The sequence below is a fragment of the Syngnathoides biaculeatus genome, chromosome 13, assembly GCF_019802595.1.
Source record: "Syngnathoides biaculeatus isolate LvHL_M chromosome 13, ASM1980259v1, whole genome shotgun sequence".
Classification (NCBI taxonomy): Eukaryota; Metazoa; Chordata; class Actinopteri; order Syngnathiformes; family Syngnathidae; genus Syngnathoides; species Syngnathoides biaculeatus.
In genome coordinates this window covers 829191-853972 of record NC_084652.1, presented here as the reverse complement: position 1 = coordinate 853972, position 24782 = coordinate 829191, and the positions used below count along the sequence as shown (strand labels likewise).

Sequence of the window (24782 nt, the reverse complement as noted above, 5' to 3'; positions counted from 1 at the left end):
CTAAATTCGTTGTTCATTTTTTGTCTCTGCGACATTCTACTTCAGACAGAAAATTTAAACTTGTTTCCTCGCATTTGAAAATCAAATTCAATTTGCAGAGTTCTGTATTATGAAATTCTTCAAACAAAATTCACAGAAAATCTGTTTTATTGGTTATCCACTGATGAAGTTTGTGAAAAATATCGACATTGCTTTCTCGAGAAAAACCGTCGGCCTATAAAGGTGAAGCAGAGAGTGAACAGTGAATAACAACAACTGCAAACAAAATTTTGTTCAACTGAATTAAGATCATCAGAAAATTAAAAAAAAAACACTTTTACAAACAAACTTTAACAGTGTCAAAGTAAATCTTTCTAACTTACCTGTGGAATGTTTGTTCACAGCCACGAAACTGGCGCTCCTCAGGTCGACATGGTTGTTTTGGGAGTATCAAGATGGCGGATGGCGACTTCAGTTCTGGTGGCCAATGAGCCATCAAGTCTTTTTTTTTTTTATTAGATTAGTGGTGAGAGTGAATGGTTGTTGGACTATACTCTACGGGGTCTTGGATTTTCCCCTACCTCTCATCCAAAGGGATCCTAATAAGGTCAAGCGCGACAGAAGAAAGATGGTAGGATGGATCAATTTCACGTGCAGCTTGCAGTATAATCAGCTTTTGTGTTCCTCTGTGCTATGAATAAATAATGCAAGTATTAGCTCAAGTATTCTCTGGGTAAAGTGTGACATATGATCATGTTGGCACGGCCATCGTGAGGCTTTCTTTTCAACCGTAGCGACACTCGCTCAAGTCGCCCGCGGGCCATCCTTATTTGGGGCAAATGGCTGACCTGATATGATGGCGAAATGCTGACTTCAACAATTATGGAATAAAAATATACACGGCTGGGAAGCAAAATTCAAAGAAGCAAATTCAGCAACGCTGCTAATGCAGTAGACGGGGTCTCCAACTGGCGGACCGCGGGCCATTTGTGGCGCACAAGATGATATTTTGTGGCTCCCACTTTAATATGAAATTTTAATCTTAGTAACGCCCTCAAGTTTTATATGAATGACACTTTTGCAGTGTTGTGTACAGATATGACGAATCTGACGTTGGGACATATGGCTCTCAGGGGCATGACAGTGACTGGGCTACATGCAGGCAGAGAAACATTTTTCAATAACTGCAACTCTAAATTGCCCCTAGGTGTGATTGTGAGTACGACTGTTTGTCTACATGTGCCCTGCGATCGGCTGGCAACCAGTTCAGGGTGTGCCCTGCCTCCTGCCCATTGACAGCTGGGATAGGCTCCAGCACTCCCCACGACCCCTGTGAGGATAAGCAGCTAAGAAAATGGATGGATGGATGGATGGATGTCATACCGGCATTGCCATGGAGAGTTGTATTGGTGGTTTTGCACACAACTTGCCTCCAATTAGCTTTTTTTTGTGTGTAAAAAAAAATAAAAAATAAAGAAGACATTTGAGAAGATTGGATTTTTTAAAACATTTCTAATTTAGATTTTGAGCACGTCCGTGTGCGCCGAGGCTGCGGCCCAGCCTCAGCCAGACTCTGCCTCCTGCGGCCCCCGAGGTAAATTGAGTTTGAGACATCAATATCACTCAACATCTTTGATCTACTGACAATAAATATATATAATTGTTGCAATAAATGTTAACCATACAACACCAGAATTGTAATTAATTCCATCCCCTAAGAGAGAAAAAATGAGAATATCACAGGCCAATTTCTAAGGAAAAAAAATAACATTTGGCTTAAAAAAAAAAAAAAAAAAAAAAAAAAACACTCATACTCTTGCAGTAGCTGTTTCACAAAGTAAAACCAAAACTCAGTGTTGCATTCCTGCAAGAGGACATTCATTCCTTGTCACTGCAGGGCACTTTAACCGCACCCCTCCCCATGTTTCAGCAAAACACTTGCCCCTTCCCTTCATTTTCCAACAACGCACCTGGAAACGGGCTACTGACGTCGCCTTTGGTTTCTTGGCGATTCAGCAAATTTAGGATTTGGCAACGTTTCTCAAGATCAAGCTTTTTTTTTCCCAGACAAAGATTAGTATAATTAAAAAAAATATCTCGTGTGGATTTTATTTATATTCAAACAAATGAAGAATACGAATGCCAAAATTAAAATATATATTTACACAATCAACTAAATCACACCATGGTTTATTTTAGTCAGACAATATCCAATTACTGAAAGCTTTAGGATAATCTCAGTTACTTCTCAGTAATTATAGCTTTTAAATGCAGGAATGGAAAAGTCGTGCAACGTTGTCTGTCAAAAAGAGAAATCGTTTACGAACCGCCCACAAGAGATGACAACAACAAAACAGAGCGAGCGACTTCTGTTAGCTTAGTTAGCTCCTCGGTATAAACAACAGCTAAGCTCCCTGGGCGTTGTTTGTCACACCGTCCCGTGTGTGATATTGTAACATTTAGACCTATTTTAAAACAATAATGCTTTTCACGTTCACCGTGCCTGTCAATAACCCACGACTAGCCTCGTCGTCGAGCTAGTGTTGCTAAGTTAGCTCTATGCATGCCAAAGTAACGCGACTTAGCTAGCTGGCTAGCGCGGTTGCTAGCTCGTTAGCAAGCAACTCGCCTTAGGTAAGGTGGACGCTCAAGTGCGAGAGATGTCGATAAAGTAAGGTAAGACATTTGATAATGGAGTATTGTTTCACTATGTAATGTCATATACTAACTAATACACGCGTATGGACGGTGGTGTCAGGTTATTTCGCTGTTAAATGTTTTCACATTTTCATCGACGACCGCTGTCCAAGCCTTAGCGCGACAGCTGTGTTATGCTCATGGCTACTTAATGCCGTTAGCTGGGCTATGGTTGCAGACTGACCACTAACAGATGGCATTAAAGTCCATTTTAGCTATAGAGAAGAACAGGAGTGATCTCGAGAAGCATTTGCATAGAGACAAAGCCAGGTCCTTCACAGACGAACAATAACTGGGGGGGGGGGGGGGACGACGACAACAAATCAGCTGTCACTTTTGAGACCATTAAAAGTGATTATTAAAACTGGAGGGTCACAAGATTAATGAACGATGGATTGATTTTTTTTTAAATGCCCATAACATTTCTTTTTACCAATATTTGTTGGTGAATCGTATTGAGTTATGTTGGGAGGCCCAGTATCTTATAAGATATTATGAGAAATAGTAAACCTGCTTTTTATGCAGATTGAAGGCTCTGATTTATTGGCATTTAATGGGGATCTGTATTGTAGATGACAGTTATCATCTTTGATCATGAAAAGAAGAATTTGTAAACTGGCAAGGGCCGGCCAGGAGAATGTTTCTCATTTTGTGTGTTTGCTTTTTGCAGGGTGGCCTTGGGAGACTAAATGAACAAGTGGCAAGACCAGTGGTCAATTCAACATGAAGTTGTATGTGTTCCAGGTTAACAACGGCAGCACGCTGACATTTGACACCGATCTTGCTGTCCAAACGTAAGAGAAATGGCCACTCGGCAGCCTAAAGTGCTTGTGTCTTATTGCTATTTTGATACAGATCTAACAAGGGTTGTCCCAATCAAATATTTTTTTAAACTGATTGTTCTCTTGATTTGCAAAAGTTTTTTTCCCTTCTCACTACTGTTTATGAATTGGTTTTTGTTATTTGTTTTTGTTTGATTAAAAAAGATGACGAGCAATCTACAGGAAAGGGAGTGATGTCGGACTCACCAACTTTTTTTTCAATTGGGAGTTACTAGATAGCTAATAACCATTATGCTCATAATTGTATTAACAAGTGAGTGTTATTTTTACCATAAATTGATAATGATTCAGTTACTGGTTTGGTCTGCAGTGTCTTCTGTTCCCCAAACCAATAGAAAAAAGTGTGATTGTTCTCTTATAACGTGCCAATTTTAAACATTGTCTCCAAATGTTTAATTGATTATCACAATAGTTGTGGATTAATTTGATGCGTGATTAGCTTTTGATTTCTTAACTACTTGTGACACATCTATATTGATGTTTCCTTTTGCTTCCTCAGTGTTCTGGAGCTTAAACATGCCATCCAGGCTAAATATAAGATTGCAATTCAACATCAAATCCTTGTTGTCAATGGAGGGGAATGTATGGCAGCAGAGAGGCGTGTCTGCAGCTACAGTGCTGGCACTGTAAGTGTATAATTGTTTTATTTTCACACCCACTATTAGGACAAGGTTACTTTGATACGGCCTGCCATTCAATTCTAACGACTTCATAGTAGCTACAGTTATGTGCCAAAAAATTACAATCTCACGGCAAAGACAATTTAGTTCACTAGTTTGTTTTAAAAAAAATGAAAGAAACGTTGTTCAATTAGTTCACCACACACACAGTGAAATATTTCAAGCCTTTATTTTTTTCTGTTTTGATGATTACGGCAGAGCCAAGAAACAAAAAAAATCGTGACTCATTTAATGAATTACACAAATAAAAATACAACTTGCCAGGAGTATAACAAAGAAAACAGATTAAAATGAGTAAGAATTTGCACAAATCCACACATTATGTTGAGTCATTATTTGTTTTCATTTGTCTCCAGGAAACAAACCCCATATTCCTGTTCAACAAGGAGATGATCTTGTCTGACCGGGATCCGACCATCCCCAAAACCACCTTCTCCATTGAGAGTGAGATTCAGGTGAAGGTGGAAGAGTCGCTACTGATGCCAGCCGTCTTTCACACCGTTGCCTCTAGAACACAACTTGCGCTGGTAATTGACCATTTGTAAAACATTTTCTAAACAATGTTGGATATTGTCTCTTTTCTTTTAGTCAGACCTTAATACAAAGTTGTCTAACACGGGGCATGTTCACATTATGTTTATTCATAACAGTACTTGAGCCAGAATGGGTATTTCTCATCAATTCAACAAATGTTTTGAACAGATTCTGAATAAATTGAGCATGACGCGTCATTCAGCCTGACCCATGATGAATTCATTCATAAGTCTATTTTGTCAAATTCTGTGCCCTGATTCTAATTTACAAGAATAACTTAAAAAGGCGTGAAGTGAACTTGTTTGGTACCATGTACAGTGAAGAAAATAATTATTTGAACACCCTGCTATATTGCAAGTTCTCCCACTTAGGAATCATGGAGTGGTCTGAAATTTTCATCGTAGGTGTATGTCTACTGTGAGACAGAGAATCTAAAAAGAAAAATCCAGAATTCACAATGTATGATTTTTTTTTAACAATTTATTTGTGTGATGCAGCTACAAATACATTTTTGAACACTGGAGAAAACAAATATTTATATTTGGTACAGTAGCCTTTGTTTGCAGTTACAGAGGTCAAACATTACCTTTAGTTGCTCACCAGGTGGCACACACTGCAGGAGGGATTTTGGCCCTGTCCTCCACACAGATCTTCTCTAGATCAGACAGGTTTCTGGGCTGTCACTGAGAAACACAGAGATTCAGCTCCCTCCAAATATTTTCTATTGGGTTTAGGTCTGGAGACTGGCGAGTGCACGGCAGAACCTTGATATGGTTCTCACCGAGCCACTTCTTGGTTTTCCTGGCTGTGTGCTTCGGTTCATTGTCATGTTGAAAGACCCAGCCACGACCCATCTTCAATGCTCAAACTGAGGGAAATAGGTTGTTCCCCAAAATCTCACAATACATGGCCGTGCTCATCTTGTCCTTAATACAGTGCAGTCGTCGTGTCCCATGTGCAGAAAAACACTTGCAAAGCATAATGTTACCAACCCCATGCTTCACAGTAGGGATGGTGTTCTTGGGGTGGGACTCATCATCCGTATAACTTGATTGCTCTGTTAAGTAATCCAATTTCATGGTATGTAAACATTAAAACAAAGTATGTGGAAAGGTGGGATACGCTGCGGCCTTTGACAACCATTCTTTTCAGGTTTCAAATAGAAAATGAGCTGAATCGTTGATGTTCTAGTTACTGACATGGTGTGCTGTTCTGCTTGCTGTCCAGGAAATGTTTGAAGTTGCCAATAAGCTTAGTTCGTTCTGTGAACGCTTGGTTCATGATGAACACCTCCAGCACCAAGGATGGGCCGCCATCATGGCCAACCTGGACGACTGCACGCTGTCTTATCAGAAGCTACTGTTGAAATTCGACACTGCGTACTCGACATACCAGCACGACCTGGACGAAATTAAGTTTAAACTCACAAAGTAAGTTTCGCAACTCAGTGACCCAGTTTGAAACTGATCATTTTTATTCCTATGGCTTACAGGTAATATTAACTCAAAATTTACCATCACAAGAAAATTGAATATTAAAGAGGAAACATCCAAATTTGATCTGAAACTGTTAAAATTTTATTTAAAATAAAGAAATTGGATCGGAATTTGATTTCTCAAAGTATTTTCCTCTGTTTAATTAATCTGTATAATGAGTGAAAATGAATTGGAAAAATGAAATGAATTTTCTTACAATATACTAATTTATTGAGATGTGCTTGCATTATCGCTTAAGGCCTATTGTACTCATCCAGGACCTGTTTTACTGTTTCGCTACCATTTCGGGTTCTGTGGTTGTCCTTCTTTAATTTAATTTCCTTAATGATTTGGAATTGTTACAGGCTTGGGACAGCAGTCTCTGTGATGGCCAGGATCCCTCTGCTGGAGTGTTTGACGAGACAAAGTCACAGAGAGCACATGAAGAAGTCTCCCTCCACCCAGGAGAAAAATTCTGACAAGACCGAAGAAGAAAAATCCACAGACTCGGTGTTATGTGTTCCCGATATACAGCAGGGCCGCAAGGTACCAGGTTCTACAGAAACGTCAAGGTGCGGAAGTGCTGGTGAACAGGACATGGCGGGCAGCGGAGGACTTAGGGCCACGCTGCTGGGCGAAGACATCCCCACGCTCGGCTATGGGCCCCAATTCAATGTCACGCTCTTGGACTGGATCAATGTGCAGGATCGACCTAACGATGTAGAGTCGGTTGTAAGGAAATGCTTTGATTCCATCAACAGGGTGAGCCGTTCATTAAAAAAAGAAGTAATCATAAATGCACATTGTAGAAATATAATCACATCATTGTTTTCTACAGCTTGACCCACGGATCATTCAACCCTTCCTGGCAGACTGCCGCGACACTATCGCCAAGCTGGATAATCAAAACATGAAAGCCATCAAAGGGCTGGAGGACCGGTTGTATGCTCTCGACCAGATGATTGCGAGCTGCAAGAAGCTGGTCAATGAACAAAAAGAACTTGCTCAGGTATGAAAAGCGTCCAATCAACGACTGTTAACCTCTAAACGCAGCCGTTGACATGTCAACCTGTTTGTCTTTTAAAGTCAAAACTAAATATTGAAAAATAATATGGGGACTTACCGTAATTCCCGGCCTACAGCGCGCACCTGGTTATAAGCCTCACCCAGTAGATTTGTAAAGGAAATACCATTTGGTACATACATAGGCCGCAGCTGTGTAAAAGTCGCAAGTGCCCACATTGAAACCAATATTGAAACGAGATGTTTACCAAGAAAGATGGTACACACAGAGTTTAATGCTAGCGCCGCGCTAACAGGGCTGGAGCGGTAAAAGTCACTTCCTAGGCACATATATTCCACTGGTGTCACTTTTCCGATGGAGTGCCCCCTTGCGGCCGTTAGGAGAAAAATCCACAATTAAGCCGCATCACCACATAAACCGCAGGGTTGAAAGCGTGTGGAAAAGTTGCAGCTTATAGGCCGGAAATTACGGTAGTTAAGCCACTCCAAAAACGTTGTCATCGAGTGTATTGTATCACTTGTTTACTTGGGTCTCTTGTAGGGATTTTTAGCCAATCAGAAGCGGGCTGAAAACCTGAAGGACACATCTGTTCTGCCCGACTTGTGTCTGAGTCACACCAACCAGTTGATGATCATGTTGAACAACCACAGGAAGCTGCTTGACATCAAAAAGAAGTGCACCACTGCCAAACAGGAACTTGCAAACAACCTTCAAGTTCGACTCAAGTAATGTCTACGTGGCAGTTGACTGCTTTTCATTTCTTGTTCATTTTGTCTTTTAAATCTTTTATTTCTTGGTATTTAAATGTTTTTAATCATGTAAACCACATCTTGTGTATGAAATGCGCGATACAAATACATTTGCTCTGCTTTGGTTTAATCTTTGCACCAGATGGTGCTGCTACGTGATGCTCCATGCAGACCAGGATGGTGAGAAGCTTCAAGCTCTCCTCCGGCTCGTCACCGAGCTCGCGGAAAGGGTGCGCGTGGTGGAAGCCCTCGGTACGGTGCCCCAGATGTACTGCTTGGCGGTGGTGGAAGTCGTCCGTAGGAAAATGTTCGTGCGGCACTACCGAGAGGTCCGTGGTCTCGTCTGTCGCGTTGTTTCTTTGTGTTGTGTTTGGCTACACAAACTGCCAATTGTTTTTGTTCTCCAAAGTGGGCTTATGCACTTGTGAAAGATGGCAAACAACTGTATGAGGCTGAGAAATTCAAAAGGGAGACATTCGGGAAACTCTTCAGTAAGGGAAAACAATGCTGCTGACAACTGTTACTTGTCGATGTCACACGAGATCATGACTCAAACGTCTTTTTCAGGAAAGTCCTTCCTCAGAAATCGCTTGTTTCAAGGGCTTGATGCGTGGCCTCCCACATCATTTTGCGTAAGGCAATTTGATCTTCTCAAGTAAAATCATTTTGACCCGATTTTATTCATCCAATTTATTTACTCTTGTTTTGACTGTTCAGACGCGGAAACCTCGAAGATTTGACGACGAACTTCCAGACATCTCCCTCGATGACTTGCAATACTTGAAGTCGTGTTGTCCCTCGGAGGTGCAGCCTTTCCTCATGTAAGTTTGCGTGGCAGTACAGTTGTGAAATTTTAATTCAGCTCCAATATTTTTCAAATCCATCCTATAATAATCTCTGTCTTTGTAGGGTGCCGACAATGTGTGACTTTGAGCCCTTGAATCGGCACGTGGAGAAGCTCCATCAGCTGGTCCAAGCTGCCCAGAGTTTGGACGAGATGTCTCAAACGATCACGAACCTCCTGAGCGAGCAAAGGGTAAATCCACATTTGTCAAAGATAATTTACTTTCATTATTCACCATGCAAACTGATGATGTAAAATAAAACGGATTACGTACAGATGTGTTGGGACGCACAGGAAGTGAAGACATGGGGCTTTAAGTTCTGTGTTTCTCTTTTCATCCATCACATTTGTCTTTCCCGTGTTTTTTTTTTTTTTTTCTTTCAAGGCATCATGTAGCCAAAGCCAGCACAAGTCCACCGTGTCGACGCCTCAGTCCGCAGAGAGCCCACCTGGGCTGGCCGCAGCCTCCAAAGCGCTCGCCTCTTTCAGCCTTCAAGGAGCGAGCTCCCATCCCCTCCACGTTCCCGCCCCTTTAGAAGACCTTTCACCAGACAGCATCGACGCACAGACGTTTGACTTTGAAACCATTGGCCACCCCAACATGGATCCCGTCATGCAACCTGGCTCCCTCGACCTGGATTCCCTGGCGGAGAGCCCCGAGTCCGACTTCATGTCCGCCGTCAACGAGTTTGTGATCGAGGAGACCCTAACCTCCCCAAACCCTATCAGTGACCCGACCAGCCCTGAAATGATGGTGGAATCTTTGTATTCATCCGTCATCAATGCCATCGACAACAAGCGCATGCAGGACACCACAACACTAGAGAGGGAGAACTCCAGAATCGCCGCGCTCCGCCAAGCGATGGACAACTATCGATTAGCTGCAGAGGAGTCCAATTCCAACTTGAGGTGTGTAAAGGACGACTTGTGTCGATTCCGAAGTCAGGTCTTGAAAGAACAGAATGACTTTGGCTTGTCCCTGAGGAGTGTAAGCACAGAGGTCTGTGGCTTGCTGGACAACATCTGCCGGGCGCATGAACTGGAGCTTAAAGAGCAGCACCAGAGCGAGCTGGTCGCTGTTCGGCAAGCATATGAAAAGCAAGTTCGCTCGCTGACAGAGGACAACCAAGTCAACCAGAGCATCGTGCGAGACGTGCAACGAGCCATGCTGGACCTCGAGGGGCTGATGGAGCGCAAAGAAAAAGAACTCACCCAGCTGGAGGGCGACAAGGCGCTTTGGCTGGAAACGGAGAGGAGTCTGAGAGAGAAGATCAAGAAGTCGGACCAGGTGATCAGCGATCGAGCAGCCGAGCTCGAGAAGCTATTGGCTTGCAGAGACTCTCTGAAAAGCCAGCTGGAGAATTTGCATTTTGAGATTGAACGTGGCCAGCAAAAGATCAGGCAGGAGTTGGAGGCTGAGGCCCAAGTTCAGTTGAAGGAGCTTGAAGATAGAATGAAGGTGGAACATACAGCAGAACTGGGTAGCCTCAAAGAGGATCATCAGGAGGCTTTGGAAGACATTGCGGCTGACAACACGGCCAAGATCAAGGCGATAACAGAACAACATAACACTGCTCTCAAAGAAAAAAATCTTCAAATAAAAGACCTGGAGGCTCACGTTTCCGATCTTATAGAACTGCGTTGCAAAGTGGAGATGGAGCTGACCCTCAAAGAAGCAGAATTAGACGAAGCGAGGGCCCTCCTGGAGGAGACAAAAACGCAGCAGGCCGAGGCAGTGAGCTCCCTGGTAGCGGCGGAGACGCGAGTCCTCAAAGAAGAGCTCGCAAAGACCAAACAAGAGCTGCAGGTGAAAAATGAGGAGCACGAGACGGACCGAGCCGAGCTGAAGAGCCTCTTGAAAAATGAGAAAGACCACTGTATATCGGAGCTGGTGGACAGACACGAGAAGGAGACAGCGCTTTTGCAAAGCGAGCTTTCCTCCCTGCAGCAACAGGCTCGGGATGCCGACAGGAGCCAAGCCGAGGAGCTGCAGAACCTCAAAAGAGAATTGGACCAGCAGGTGTCTGCTCTAAATGAAGAAAAGGAACGGCAGTTGAGGAATTTTCAAGAAGTGGAGCAAGAGTTGAGGACTCTAAGCGGTAATTTGCAGGCAGAAAACAAGCTTCTAAGTCAAAGACTAGAGGAGGACGGCTCAGCCGAGGCTTTGAAGGAGCTGCAGCTGAAAAATGAGGAGATGGAAAAGACACTGTCAGACAGGATTCAACAACTTGAAAACGAGCTTAGAGAAAGGCCGTCGTGGAGGTAAATGTTCTAACAAACTAACTACTTGAACATTTTAAGGACCCAATTCACTTTTTTGTGAAATAAAATTGGACACTGTGCTTTTTCAGTGACACAGGGCTACCCATGTGCACCGAGAGCCGCACAGATGCACCTCTTTCTCTGGACTCGGCTCTACAGGAGCGCCTGCAGCAGGAGAGAACTTCCCTGCAGACCCAGCTGGAGCTCCTGGAGAGGAGGAAGAATGAGGAGATCCAGAACCTCAAGACCTCCTTGATTGCGGAACAACAGGTTTTTTACTCTGAGTATTGCTACTACAGTTTGCATTGATTTGCCCAATTCATCAAAGATTTACAAGAAGTCTTGTCAAAGGAGATGTAGCATCATTTCTGGGCTATAAGCCACACCTGATAATAAGCCTCACCCAGTACATTTTTAAAGGAAAAAACATTTTGTACATACATAAGTCGCACCTGTCTATCAGCCGCATGTGCCCACATTGAAACATGAGATATTTACAAAGAAAGACGGTACAAAAACATACCAGTAAAAGTCACTGAGACGCGGCAGCAACACGGTTCAGGCTGCCTACTTTTATTACTTCTGAAAGCATTTTTTTCGTCTTTTCCATTGCTCCAGTTCTTCCCGCTGCCGTTTCCAGCGTCTCACCATCGGTTCATTCAAGCCAAGTTTACATGCAGCTGCTCTGTTTGCTTCTGTATCGGCCAGCTCGATTGCTTTTAAATCCAAGGCTGCGTCATATGCATTTCTTCTTGCATTTTCAATGATGAGGGTCCATTCATGCTAATTTTATTCACGCACAAAGCGCAAAGTTACATTAAACTTGCGTCTTCCTTGACACATATATTCCACCCGTCTCACTCTTACCTTTTCTGCTCGAGTGCCCCTGGCAGCCACTAGAAAAAAAAAAATCCATAAATTTGCCGCATCAATGCATAAGCCGCAGGGTTGAAAGCGTGTGACAAAAGTCGCAGCTTACAGTCCGGAATTTACGGTATATTTTTTTCAGAATGTAAAATGTGCTTGTTGCAGATGGATCTATCGCCAAACACATTTTAGCAAGCAAAAATCTGTCATCCTTCCTGTATGTCTAGGTGCTATTTATTTTTTTTGCTTGGTTTTGAAAGAAAGGGGAAAAGCTATTACATAGTAAGGTGGAAATATGTGTGTAACTTAGTCTTCATGTGAGAGCATTGCATTTTTTTGTCACGTGCCACCTCCCCAATGATTGAACGGCACTTCCTTCCAAGGTATTTGTAGTTCCGTGCGGATAAACAACAAGTTCTTATGTCTCAAGTCTTGGTGTCTTTCCTTAGACAAACTTTAACACTGTTGTGACGCGCGAAAGGCTGAAGAAGGAGCAGATCATCAGTGAGCTCACAGACAAGCTGCAGAACGTCACTCAACAGCAGGAAAAGGACAAAGGTTGAGAGCCTCTAATGTTCTGTTGTGTTTGACATGAAAAGCACCGGCTGACAACAACATTGTTTGCGCGTCCAGCTCTGATAGAGACCCTCTCTGAGGACCGAGCCAGCGTGATGCAGGAGAAGAAGCACCTGGAAGAGGAGCTGAACCACCTGCGCAGCACCACTCTAGTTTCCTCAGCCATCTTCACCACCCACCCCTCGGCACACGAGGTCGCCGGAGCGTGTTCATCCGAGCTCCTGGCCGACACCGACAGACTGGCCACCTTGTGGGACGACGAATTTGTCGACTCTGCAGTGGAGGCCAGCATGGTGACAGTCCAGTGAGCATCCCATTTAAATACTAACCAAAATAGCTTTGTTAACATAAACATTAGTAATTACCGTACAGTTTTGTCCGTGTAGCTGAATGGTTCTCTTTGTTTTTGTGTAGTGATACCATCCTGATGTCAGAGGAAAAGCAGAGGATCCTCTTACTTGAGAGGGTATTTACACACACTATGCGTTTGCCAAACCTCCACCGAATGGTTCACAGTTCACTTTGGAACGGTAAATCCTGATCTGGCTCCTGTTGCTACGTTTTCAGCCGCTACCTTCACCAAAATTGTGGTGTGATGGCAGTGAGCGAGTGTAATCCAACAAAGAGGCCACACAGTAAACAGATGAACTACAATGGAGGATAATCACCGTCTTGTGATTTTCCTTCTGGTTTTGCTACCGCCTTACAAAATCCTTCATTCGACTTTAAACAGTTTTCATTGATCACTGTTCTTAAGTATCAATGAACTTACAAGTTCAGACTGCAGTGAGCCTCTTGCAGGTTTGCAGACCGGCATTCGGAAATTCGCCTATTGTCAGATTTTTTTTCTTATTCAAAACCATCCTCTGTTGTTCATTAAAAAGAAAAAAATGTATGTATTGCTTTGGTGCCATACTAAGTTGGACTGAGGGGAGAGGCTTAATTTTGTCAGGCCGAGTTATTAGGGGGAAAAAATGCTTTGCTGCCATTTTGTGTTATCTATTGGCAGTTACAAAGCTTTTTGGGTAGGGATTGATTGTACTTGTGTTTTTTTTTTTTTTAATATTCTTGGCAGGGCTTAGTTCCTATCATCTGTAAGGTGTTCACCTTGCTGATCTGAAATGCTCCTACACTTTCATCATTATTTTTTCTACAGTTTTCTCTGATATTATCATCATTCTGCTCCATGAATCAAATAAGTTCACGTCGCTTCCTTCCCTCGCATAGGTTACGTAAGCACATTGCGCCTGTGCGTCCCTTGGGCTTCACAGTTGAATAAGCGCTTCCCCAAAGCTGGGGAAATTGTGGATCATTTTTTTGTATTTGTTTTGCTTGAAAAACTCAAGAGCTTGTTTCACCCCTAAAGTCAAGTCAGAGGTGTGGAAAATTCCCATAATGACGATTTCAACCTGTACATGTCATAAGTGTGTATTTTGTCCAGCCAAGCTGAAGGTTTTTGGTCAGGCCATTTGGGTGACCACACTTTTCAGTTTAAAAAAAACAATCACGTGACACTACTTCCAAAAGTGACAGGTTGATAGTCCATTCAACTTGCGGTGATGGAAATGCGAAAAAACTTCGTCAGGCCACTGAACCCAAAGTTTGCTGCTCGGTGGAAAGACAAAGATGCATAGTTAACTGCCTTTTTTTGTGTGGGCTATGCAAGTTCATCAATGATTTTTTTTTTTTTTTTTTCCCAGACGTTGCACATGAAGGAGGAAGAGAACAAGCGCCTCAGTCAAAGACTGGTCAGTCCACAATTGCTGCTATTCCCGAGCTGTTCCACTAGGTGGCAGTAGCATCAAAGAGTATTATCTTGATCCAACCGGCAGACAGTTTGTTGCCAATAAACGGAATGGGATAAAAAAAAAAAAAAAGAAAACTCAACAAAAATACAGATATCGAGACATTGTTTTACACAAGTGACATTGCTGTTTTTTTTTTTAGATGTCTCAAAGCATGTCTTCAGTGTCCTCACGGCATTCTGATAAAATCGCCATTAGAGAGTAAGTGGACAGATGTTTTCACACAAGCAAATGCAGACGGCTTTTTGATTTACCTAAAAGTGGAGAGTAACCCCACCATTATGCGCTTAATTCCATAACTGGCTTAATGCCTTTTTGTGTTTGCCCGCGTCAGTTTTCAGGTAGGCGATTTGGTGCTCATCATCCTGGATGAAAGACACGACAACTACGTGTTGTTCACCGTTGGCCCGACTCTCTACTTCCTGCACTCGGAGTCGCTCACTGCGCTGGACCTCAAACCGGGTTAGAGAGGAAGCTTTGTTTCTTTTTTTTCCCAGCTAAAACAGTTTTTAAAAATGTTTTTTTTTTTTTTTTACACATAAATACGTGTGTTGAACAAACATCTATGTTTTGGTTGTGTAGCCTCAGGGACGTCAAGGCGGCCGTGGGTGCTCGGAAAAGTAATGGAGAAGGAGTATTGCCAGGCTAAAAAGGTATTTAATAACAATATAACGAGCCCAGTGTTTAAGGTGGATATTTGGGGATTAATATTATCCATCTGTTTTGGTGCTCTACATGGCGTACATAAAGTAATAAATTCATAATGAAGTAATAAAATAATACAAAATAATAATAAATTATTAATAAAACACCCATTTTATCAATCTGTTTTGATGCTCTGTGTTCGGAATCACTCCCTATGCAGTATAGTGCATTTGAATGCATTTTACATATATCTATAAAATCTGGGTGTTTGGGTGTGTGTATATAGATGTATATTTACACATATATATTCCATTTTAGTGTTGTTCAAATGTGTAATGATGAAGTTCCGCAAAATTGAGAAGCAATGAGCAGTTACATCCAATGCTATATTGCTCCAATACAAAAAAATATATTTCCCGTTTCAGGGTATTGTTTAATGTGTTGTGGCACCGAGACGGTGTCTAAATAAATTAAGCAAGACACTACAACATTGATGGACGTTAAGTGCTTTGTTTGCGTTAATTCTGTGAGCTAAACTCATCTTAAAATAAAATAACGGTTTTATAATTGTTGAATATGTTCAATATTTATTACTGAAGGCATATCAGCTCAAAGTTGATCTGGTACAACGTAATGGTGTAATTAATAATAGCATGCGCAAGTAGTGTTAAAAACGAAAAGAACTATATAATCTGCTATACAAAAAAAATATTTTGGATTAGGGAGGAACATGTCAATGTTTCTGAACACAGCCGTTGTCTTTTATTATTTAGTTCCTTTTATTTTTTTTTTTTTCTACCCGCATTGAGGCTCACAAAAGCTCTCCCTGTGTTCTCTTACCAGGCCCAGAACAGGTTCAAGGTTCCTCTAGGAACCAAATTCTACAGAGTCAAAGCTGTTCCGTGGAACAGAAGAGTATAATACCCAAGTCATAAAATGTAGAAATGATCTACACCCCCTTACCCCCCAAGACATAACATTTCACTTGAAAGAACTTTATTTAAAAAAAAGAAGAAAAACAAAGAACTCTGCATCATGCAATTTTCAAGTTGAAAACACTCACCTGCTACCTTTTTTTTCTTTTTAAGCTAAATTTGGTTTTGTGGACCAAATGCTATTAACATGATTTATTTAGGGCGTTGCCCAATACACTATGGCATTAAGCCGTATGACCTGTGTGTAAAAACAGAACAAAATGTAAACAGCATTAGTTTTCAGCATTATCAGCATTTGTCCTTTTGTGGAAAATACTGTTGTCATTATCAAAACGATTAAATACTACAGAAAAAAAAAAAATTATATATATATATATAGACACGTTTGTTTATGGAGGTATGTACATGGCATGCAGATTCATTTTTTTTTTTTTTGACATACCTAAATAAGTGTCGTAATGGGAAAATGTAGTTGTCCCTCACAGCAAAGCAGTCAGGCCCTCTTGTGAATACTGACATGTACATTATTATAATTATTATTATGGCTGAGTGGGGGACAAAGGAGTTACCTTTGCAATCCTGAAAATGCACTTTGAAAACCAAGGAAGATAAAATAAAAACAAAAGATGCTTTTTTTTTTTTTTTTTTTGGGAAACAACTGCGCTTTGTGTGATGATTATTCCGTCGATAATCATGCACAAACTTTCCGGTAGAAAGGAACGCTGTGAGCGTGTTTCATGACGAGACGACATCTGTACATTGCCCATCGGATCTCACGTGTCATAAGAAGAAAATGACTGTATTGCAAAAGAATCTTTGAAACAATAAAGGATGGATCTCAAATACACATTTTCACTGCGTTTACCTTATTGTATGTGGTGAAATCCAAATTGATTGCGCTTGAGATTTGGCACTCACAGTTTAAAAAAAAACAAAAAACACATAACTCATGTTAGCTTAGCAAAAAAAATAACTAAAAAAAAAATCTATACCCTTCTGCTCCGTAGCTCAATTTTAACCTGACCATATCGACACGGAATATGCAATGGCCACTTTCGTTACCGCTGTACGTTCCAAATTGATCGCACGTTAAATTTGGGATACACTCACACAAACTTACACTTGTAGGGGATTTTTTTTTTCTTTCTGTTACTCTTTTACTGCTCCAACTGCACCATCACTCGCTCCATTACTTTGAACTTAAGCGAAGTTGGCTTTTTCCAGATTGACGGCAATTTTACTTTGGCACACACTTCCGCAAGTTTTAATGCGCTGCGTTTTACGCGGTGGAAGTTAGGTTTTCAGTTGTAATTGTTTTTAAACTTAATTTTTCTCCATCTGCTTCACCGAGATTCATTAGCTGTGAACGCAACTGAAGTTGGCTTCTTCAAAATTTAGTGCAATTTTATCTTGTTTCGGTACACACACAGGACTGCTGTTTCATTTGATTTTGATTTTTGCTAAGCCGCTGCACCGTTTTCCCTTTCGTTTAATTGCAATAAGCTTATTCCAAATTGATTCAGATTTGACTTTGGGATACACTAGCGGAACCTTAAACGACTGCTTAAGTAAAGTTAACTCCCCCCCACAAGCTCTAACACTCCTTTTTGACTTTCACATAATTGGCATGATTTAATTCCACGTTGACAGCAATTCGACAATGAGACGCACCGGTTACTGCATTTTCATTCGCATAAGTCACGCCGTTTTATCAACTTAAACCCTTTTTTTTTCCTCCGTTTTTCTCAAGCTGCTGCACCATCACTCCTTTCACGTGAATGAATGCCCGCACGGATCTTAATTTGACTTTGGAACGCACTCACAAAGCGCCGAGGAAATAAAATATTAGCGACTTTGGGGGGCACATACAATAACAAATTGCTTTAATGACACCTTTAAAAGCGTCGGGGGAATCGGCACTCTATATCGCACATTTATTGAATTTGCCTTTTGAGGAAGCGTTGCAGTTGGCACGCGGCTGCAGGCAACAGACTTCAAAAAGGCTTCAAAACAGGGGGGCCCGGGAACACTGCGGCCCTCATGGAGACGCGAGCCCACCAACATCACTTTCCCAGTTCACAGCGGGGTGCATCGCAGCTCGCCGCCGAGCGCTCCCTTACCATGTGGGTCTCGGGGTGTTTTAACAATGTTTAGCTCCATTTCCTCCGCTCAGCATAAGCCTCTTGTCACATTTTGGATGGCTCCTTCATAAATTGATGGTGTGATTCCTACAATTTTCGGGACAGGCCTGAATGACAAAATATGCAACACAACATTCGATATCGAGGTGGCTGGCAAGCGCCGAGCATGTGCACTGGACAGGCCTCTTAGTGTAAATGTTTACAACCCCCCGCTGAGCTCGGTGCTGCCGGGAGTCGCTCTCGTCAGACTGAATGGGATGTCACGTTGCCATGCGCGCCCCGTTTCCACTGAAACCTTTGAATGCCTGTCAAACTTCTCTCGGCAAACACTTGACGACCCCTTCTCGGCGCGGGCCAGCTTTTAATTGGCTAGATAGTAGAGAGGACCGGACGCCATAGTGGACACCTTTTAGCTTCTGTGGAAAAAGCTATTTAAAAAAAAAAAAAAAAAAAAATCTACCATAAATACTTTCCTCATCCCGAGAGGAAAATCAAATGGAGATTTTGCATAAAAGATAAATAGGGGGGAAAAATCTGAAATAGCCACAATAGAGGAAAATATTGGGCTGTGAAGAGTTGAGGAATAAACTTTAGTTAGTAGTAATCAAAGTGATGTCTTGGACCGTTTACATAAATCAACTAAATATAAGACATTCTGGCATGTATTCATATCTTTGATAAACATTGAATTGGATGTTACTTAAAGGAACAACATGATTTACTTTAGGAAGGTTTTAAATGGTTGAGTTGATTCTCAAATGAATACACATTCTTTATTGATTATTGTAGAAATATTACACAAGAATGACTAATGTCGCATCACCCCTTTAGCTGCATTCTAATGAGCTCCTCTATAAAAATGTCACATACATTTTTACAATAATTTAATAACGTCTTTCTCTGCTCGCATCACAGTTGGTCTGACATCGCTTTATTTTGTTATCGCACACCTGTACACGGGGATGCTTAATCTGCATTCATTTATATTCTCACGACCAGATCTTCTCGGGTCTATTTCAAATACAAATTGGTACATTTTGCCTTTTTTTTCCCCCATCAGTTCATTATTTTCCCCCCAGTAAAATTAGATCAGCATGTCCTTTAGCATGTCAGAAGTTACAAAAAAAAATGTCCCTCGTATTTCTGTGTCATAACTCATTTTACCTTTCCTTTGATATAGCAAACTATATCTAACTTATTCTGACTGAATTTCAGCGTTATATAAAATCTTACAACCTTTACTCTAACTGAAGGTATCTTAGCTGCCTCATAAAATATTTTCTTTGTTTGTCGAGATCCCATTTCATCACTCGCTCCATCCTTCTGTTAACATAACTGAATTTACCATCATCTAAATCACCGGTGTCAAACCCAAGGCCCGGGGGCCAGATCTGGCCCACCGCATGATTTTGTGTGGCCCCCGAAGGCAAATTATGACTTCCAACTTCCCGTGATACGTGTTAAAATCTGTCCCAAAATTTCAAATTTTCACGTCATAAATGATCACCTTGAGATATTGCAAGCAGCAGCAACAGTTCAAAAGCCCATTACCCTTGATTTCCGATTCCAAAACTGGCTCGTAAATTTCACGTGGAAATATGAATGAGGCGAAAGATTTTCATGGTTTCACAGCCGTGACGGCCCTCTTGGGGAAATCGTAACTACGAAGTGGCCCGTGACAAAAATGAGTTCGATGCCGCTGATCGAAATGAATTCCAATTATAATTTAGGATACAGGGACACAACATTTCCCGCAACTCAAGTACACTTTCCATTTCATTTTTATGTGTATTCTCACTGCATTATATTGGCAACTCTTTCTCATAGTTTTGCGATCGGTAAGTAAACTACAGCCCCGATAATTACCATATCAAATTGTCATTGTGTATCGGATGTCACTCAGTTCAGCCGCAGTGAATGTGTGACGCATTTAAACTCGTCAACTTCTTTTCAATGCACGTAATCGGCTGTCTCGATGCCGTTTTATCGGGGCAGGTCTATTAATACGGCTTGAAACGGGCCTCGGCTGCGATCCAAAGAGACGCCACAATGCCTTTTCTCGCCGCGTCGTCGCACGGGCCGCCGACGCTAAATGAAGGTTTAGATGAGTACTGTACCCCGCGAAATATCGAGACGATAACGGCGGTAATTCGCAAAGAATGTCAGATCTCAGCCTTTTGTCACGGGCGTCATCCGCCGTTTGCAGATAATACACAAGTTTTATTTGATTCCCTGACACTCGGCGAGATAAAAAGCAGCTGTAAATAAACAAGCATTGTTTGGCGGGGGGGGGGGGGGGGGGAATATATGCGTGAACTTCAAATGACAGATCAATGAAGATGAATAGGCAAGGCTTCATGTAACATTTTTATATTTTTGAAATCTAAATGGATGCCAGTGTTTGGAAGAAGAGCCAAGGGGAATTAAGGCTGAAAGTGCAAAGCAAGGAGGAAATCGACTTAATGCCGTCACATTGCACCGGGAGAGAGATTAGGTTATATATTTCCGCTGTCAAGTGGAGAAGTTCACCTCAACACAATGATGATCAAACAGACGTGCTTTAACAGACATGCTTCATAAGCTCATCTGCTATTGTGCCGCGACTCCAGGTTGAGGAGGAAATCTTCGACAGGGCCAGATTAAACGTGTGATGAAATGTCGGCGAAATATGACTGCGAGCCTGCTTTTGAGTTTTCTTTCCGCAACCCACATAATCGCTATTAGTAACACACGCGCGCTCATACATTTGAAATTTCAACACATTTATCGGTTTGGGATTGGAAATTGTCACCAACTGATGGCAGCGTTTTACGGCTAATTAGCGGCGTGAAAGGGGAGCTTTTGAGGCTCCCTCGCAAAGGGAAAACGTGCGTAGGTTTGAGTCGTACCCAAAAGGCACATTCGCAGGAAAGTTTGGCGGCGAGCGTCGAGTGTGGCTAACGTGATGAAAAGTGTATCTCTGCATGTGTTTAAAGTTCAAACCATTTTTGTTACTTTCAACCTAAAATCATGAAAGTTCTTGGGAAAATGAAGTATCAGATAACTAATAAATGTTTTGTTTTTTGAAGTCCCGCCTTCCTGTAAGGAAGTGCATTTCATTGGCTCGTCTCACGTGTCAATCATTGCAGCGGCGCCATCAAAAGGGCGACGTTTCACTTTTATATAGTCAAACTGTTTTTTGTTGCGGGCCACATTAGAGTTGCGGTTTCCCTCATCGGGCCATTATGAAACCGTCAAAATCTTTGATCGCCTTATCATATTTCCACGTGGAATTTCAAAACTAATTTTGGAATCAGACGTCAAGGGGAATGCGTATTTCAAATATTGTTGTTTGGCAACACAAAAATGCTTAAAATACTACAGTGTTATCATTTGTGTTATGACAATTTGAAATTTTGGTGCAGATTTGAACAAAAATCATGGCAGTTAATATGCAAGATTCAGCATCGCGGGCCGGATGAAATCATGCGGCGGGCCAGATCTGGTCCCCGGCCCCTGAGTTTGACACCTGTGCAATAGAACATAACTTTTCATTTTACCAAAATGTATGTTTCTGGAAAAAAAAATATTTAAATTATGTCAATAAACTATATTTTAGCAATAGTAGTTGCGGAAGTTGGGCAAAGTAAGAATATTAATTGTATTGTATTTTGCTCGTCTTGAATTTCTCGTGCAAAGTAAGCGCAAGTCTCCTCTATTTCAAGTCGTCAAATTCTTTTGCACATTAATTTGAATCGCACGGGTAATCCTTCCAAATATAGATACAAGTGGAGGAATAATTATTCAAAAAAGCTTGTTGCGCAAATCGCGTTAATGTCGCGCGTGACGCAGTTTGTGATTCGGCGCCGCGAAACAAAAGCAAACATTAAAAGCGGCCTTGTCTTATAATTGTAATCTGCCGGCTTAGCCTGACGAGTATATAATCGATACAAATAGTTGCAAAGTGTCTGGAAATAGGCGGGCGATTTTTGACTTTTTTTTTTTTTTTTTTTTTTTTTTTTTTGCAGCTACAGCATGGTGTCGAGCAAATGACACCAGCTTTGATGGCTTGTATAGCTTTTTGAGATGAGCCTCTTTATGCCCGCTTGCCGCGCCATTATGGCTTTGTTGGAAAGCTTGTTTACCTGCTGATAACATACACTGGTGGATTCGGGAGCAGCGATCCAAAAATCTGCTGCCAAAGTCACTCAAGTCTCATTGTGCTGCGGCGAGGCAAAGAATGAAATGTTCACGCGGAGGGGAATGCAAATGCTAAATGTGAAATCAAACTACGGGACCAATAAGGGATCAGAATAACTTTGCCAGGTTTTATTTTTAGCCCAGTTGCAATGCTAGATTTGTGCAACTCTTTTTCGTTTAGCCTCCGTGCAATTGGCTCTGCTCGGTGGCTGAAAAGACTCTAAAACTGGATGGGTCTTTGTCAGCGACAGTGAAGCAAAAAAGATGCTCGGCCTGGTACAGTCGAGGATACTTTTACCACCCAATTCTGATTGAATGCTAATATCTTATTGCTCCTATTTACCGTAATTTCCGGCCTATAAGCCGCGACTTTTTTCACACGCTTTCAACCCTGCGGTTTATGCGGTGATGCAGCTAATTTGTCCATTTTCAAGGGGGCACTCGAGCGGAAAAGCTAAGAGACCGGTGGAATATATGTGCCGATGAAGTGGCTTTTACCTGTTAGCGCTGCGCTAGCGTGTTACTGCCGTGTCTCAGTGATTTCTACTGGTATGTTTTTGTTTTTTTTGTTTTGTTTTGAACTGGTCCTGTTAGCGCGGCGCTGGCGTTATCACAGTGGCACTAGCGTTAGCACGGCGGTGCCAGTGTTAAACACTTTGTGTACCGTCTTTCTTTGTAAATATCTCATGTTTCAATGTGGGATTTTACACAAGTGCGGCTTGTGTGTGTACCAAATGGTATTTCCTTTACAAATATACCAGGTGAGGCTTATAACCAGGTGCGCTCTGTAGTGTGATGCCCCTCCCTCTAGAAACCAAACCATAGATGGACCACAAACTATGATCCCCAAACCATTTCTCATCTTGCATTTCCCTTCAAAATAAATCACAGATATTTTGACTTTTAATACTAACCACTAACAACCCAGGCTAAAATAAACCCTGTCTCTCAGTTGAGATGGTTCACTTCAACATACTTTCTTGACGCCAATTCCCACTCGTGTCAGCATAGTTTCAGAAAGAGAGCAAAAACATGGAGACTTTTTCAGTTAATAAAGAAAATAATATGGACAGAAATGAGGCCGTAGGTGAATTTGTGAAATGCAAAATGGAGGGAATTACTCTCCACAGAACACTCACGATAAGGTTCTGAAAAGCATGGAACAGCACGTCATATGTGCTCAAATGCAGCGTTAAAATGCATATTCAGTGGCACCTTGAGATACGAGTGACCAGACCTAAGATTTCCGGGATAAGAGCTTTTTTTTTGCTTTGCAAATACATACAAGCCCTGAAAGGTGACGGGGAACGCGACACACTTGACAGGAAGCAGCAGTTGCGCAATTGTTTAAAAAAGAGAAAAATCAAGGTGTTTAAAGCCACTCCCAGAAAAAAATTCATTGTCAAACAGAGCATAAGATAAAGATAGCCATAGACGGGCTAACAAATAACATCGATGTGGCGGTGTTATTTAAACCTTTGGACCTTAAATATGATTTCATTGAAACCATGCTTTGTTTGCGTCTACTGGACTTGTGTCCAAGTCACACGAACCAATCAAGACGCACAAACGTTTCAATTTCGTTTTCTTCTATGATGTATATACAGTACGTTATGTTGTATTTTAGTTATCTCAACTCACAACTGTACCTCGATGTTCACGCAAGAACCGTTAATATGTCCCAAATGTTTAACAACGTCGGAGACATTATTTTGTTTGAAACGGCATCAAACGACGCAATATGAATTTTAAAAATACCCGGTGGATAAAATGCTCATTATTTTGCGTTCCCCACCGTCAGCTCGGGAGCGATCTCGCCGATTTATTTGCAATACGGCGTGGCGTCGCCTTTTGTTTGAAGTGTGAAAATCAAGTATCCCCCCCCCACCTTAAACCAATTACAAGCCCACCACCCTCCACCTCACGTGAAGGTTTTGAATTCGGATCGTTCGGCACCCGACGTGCCATTAGCTACAATCGTAGGCTTTCAACTGAGATTCAGAGAACGGGACGCGACTCCCATCTGGCGACAACCCGAAGATAAAATGCGATCAGAAAAAGGATCAAAAAGCGCCCGGCTCATTTGTGATACCTGACTCTAATACGACGGATGCGACGCTCAGGAGGAATGAAAGGGTCAGAGGGATCCCCCCCCTTCGGTCGGCGTAGTAAAGGAGCCGGGCCAGACCTTTGTTCGGCACGCTCTGCCCGCGCAGGCGGGTCTCCAGGGGGCCAGCAGGACCCCACAGACGGGCGACTGAGGGGGCCAGGTGACCCTGTCTCCGAGGTTAGCAGGAAACACTAAAGAGGGATGGGCCGCGAGCTGAGGAGCCACCGAGTGCGAGTGTGCGAGGCTGGTGATGGCAGCTGTCAATGGTTTGGAAGGAGAAGCAGACAGATTGTGCGTTCTGTTGGTGCAGCCAGTTCGCCACCTGGCAGGCTTTTCCTTGTTAGAACTTCTTGCTGTTTCTGTGCTCATCACACAAATGTCGCTCCTCTCATCCGCCGTCGCCGGGGGAAGTTGGATTTGTCAAAGTGTTTAGCGCCG

At 42.2% G+C, this 24782-nt stretch overlaps 1 protein-coding gene across 2 annotated transcripts; it reads left to right on the top strand.

Annotated features, from left to right (window-relative positions):
* The first annotated feature begins 465 nt into the window (after nt 1-465).
* rb1cc1 (RB1-inducible coiled-coil 1) lies at nt 466-16761 on the top strand. Of its 2 annotated transcripts, none has more exons than XM_061840400.1 (23): nt 466-610; nt 3347-3470; nt 4018-4144; nt 4555-4725; nt 5960-6162; nt 6573-6969; nt 7046-7216; nt 7772-7956; nt 8123-8309; nt 8390-8471; nt 8548-8612; nt 8698-8801; nt 8890-9016; nt 9210-11086; nt 11176-11356; nt 12403-12511; nt 12587-12833; nt 12944-12995; nt 14230-14277; nt 14477-14535; nt 14669-14796; nt 14917-14987; nt 15823-16761. In XM_061840400.1, exons 2-23 carry the CDS (start codon nt 3400-3402, stop codon nt 15898-15900), a joined length of 4740 nt encoding a protein of 1579 aa, XP_061696384.1. In that variant the 5' UTR covers nt 466-610; nt 3347-3399; the 3' UTR covers nt 15901-16761. The 2 variants fall into 2 exon arrangements, with proteins under 2 accessions (XP_061696384.1, XP_061696383.1); XM_061840399.1 differs by lacking the exon at nt 466-610 and adding an exon at nt 1959-2655.
* Nucleotides 16762-24782: the final 8021 nt, after the last annotated feature.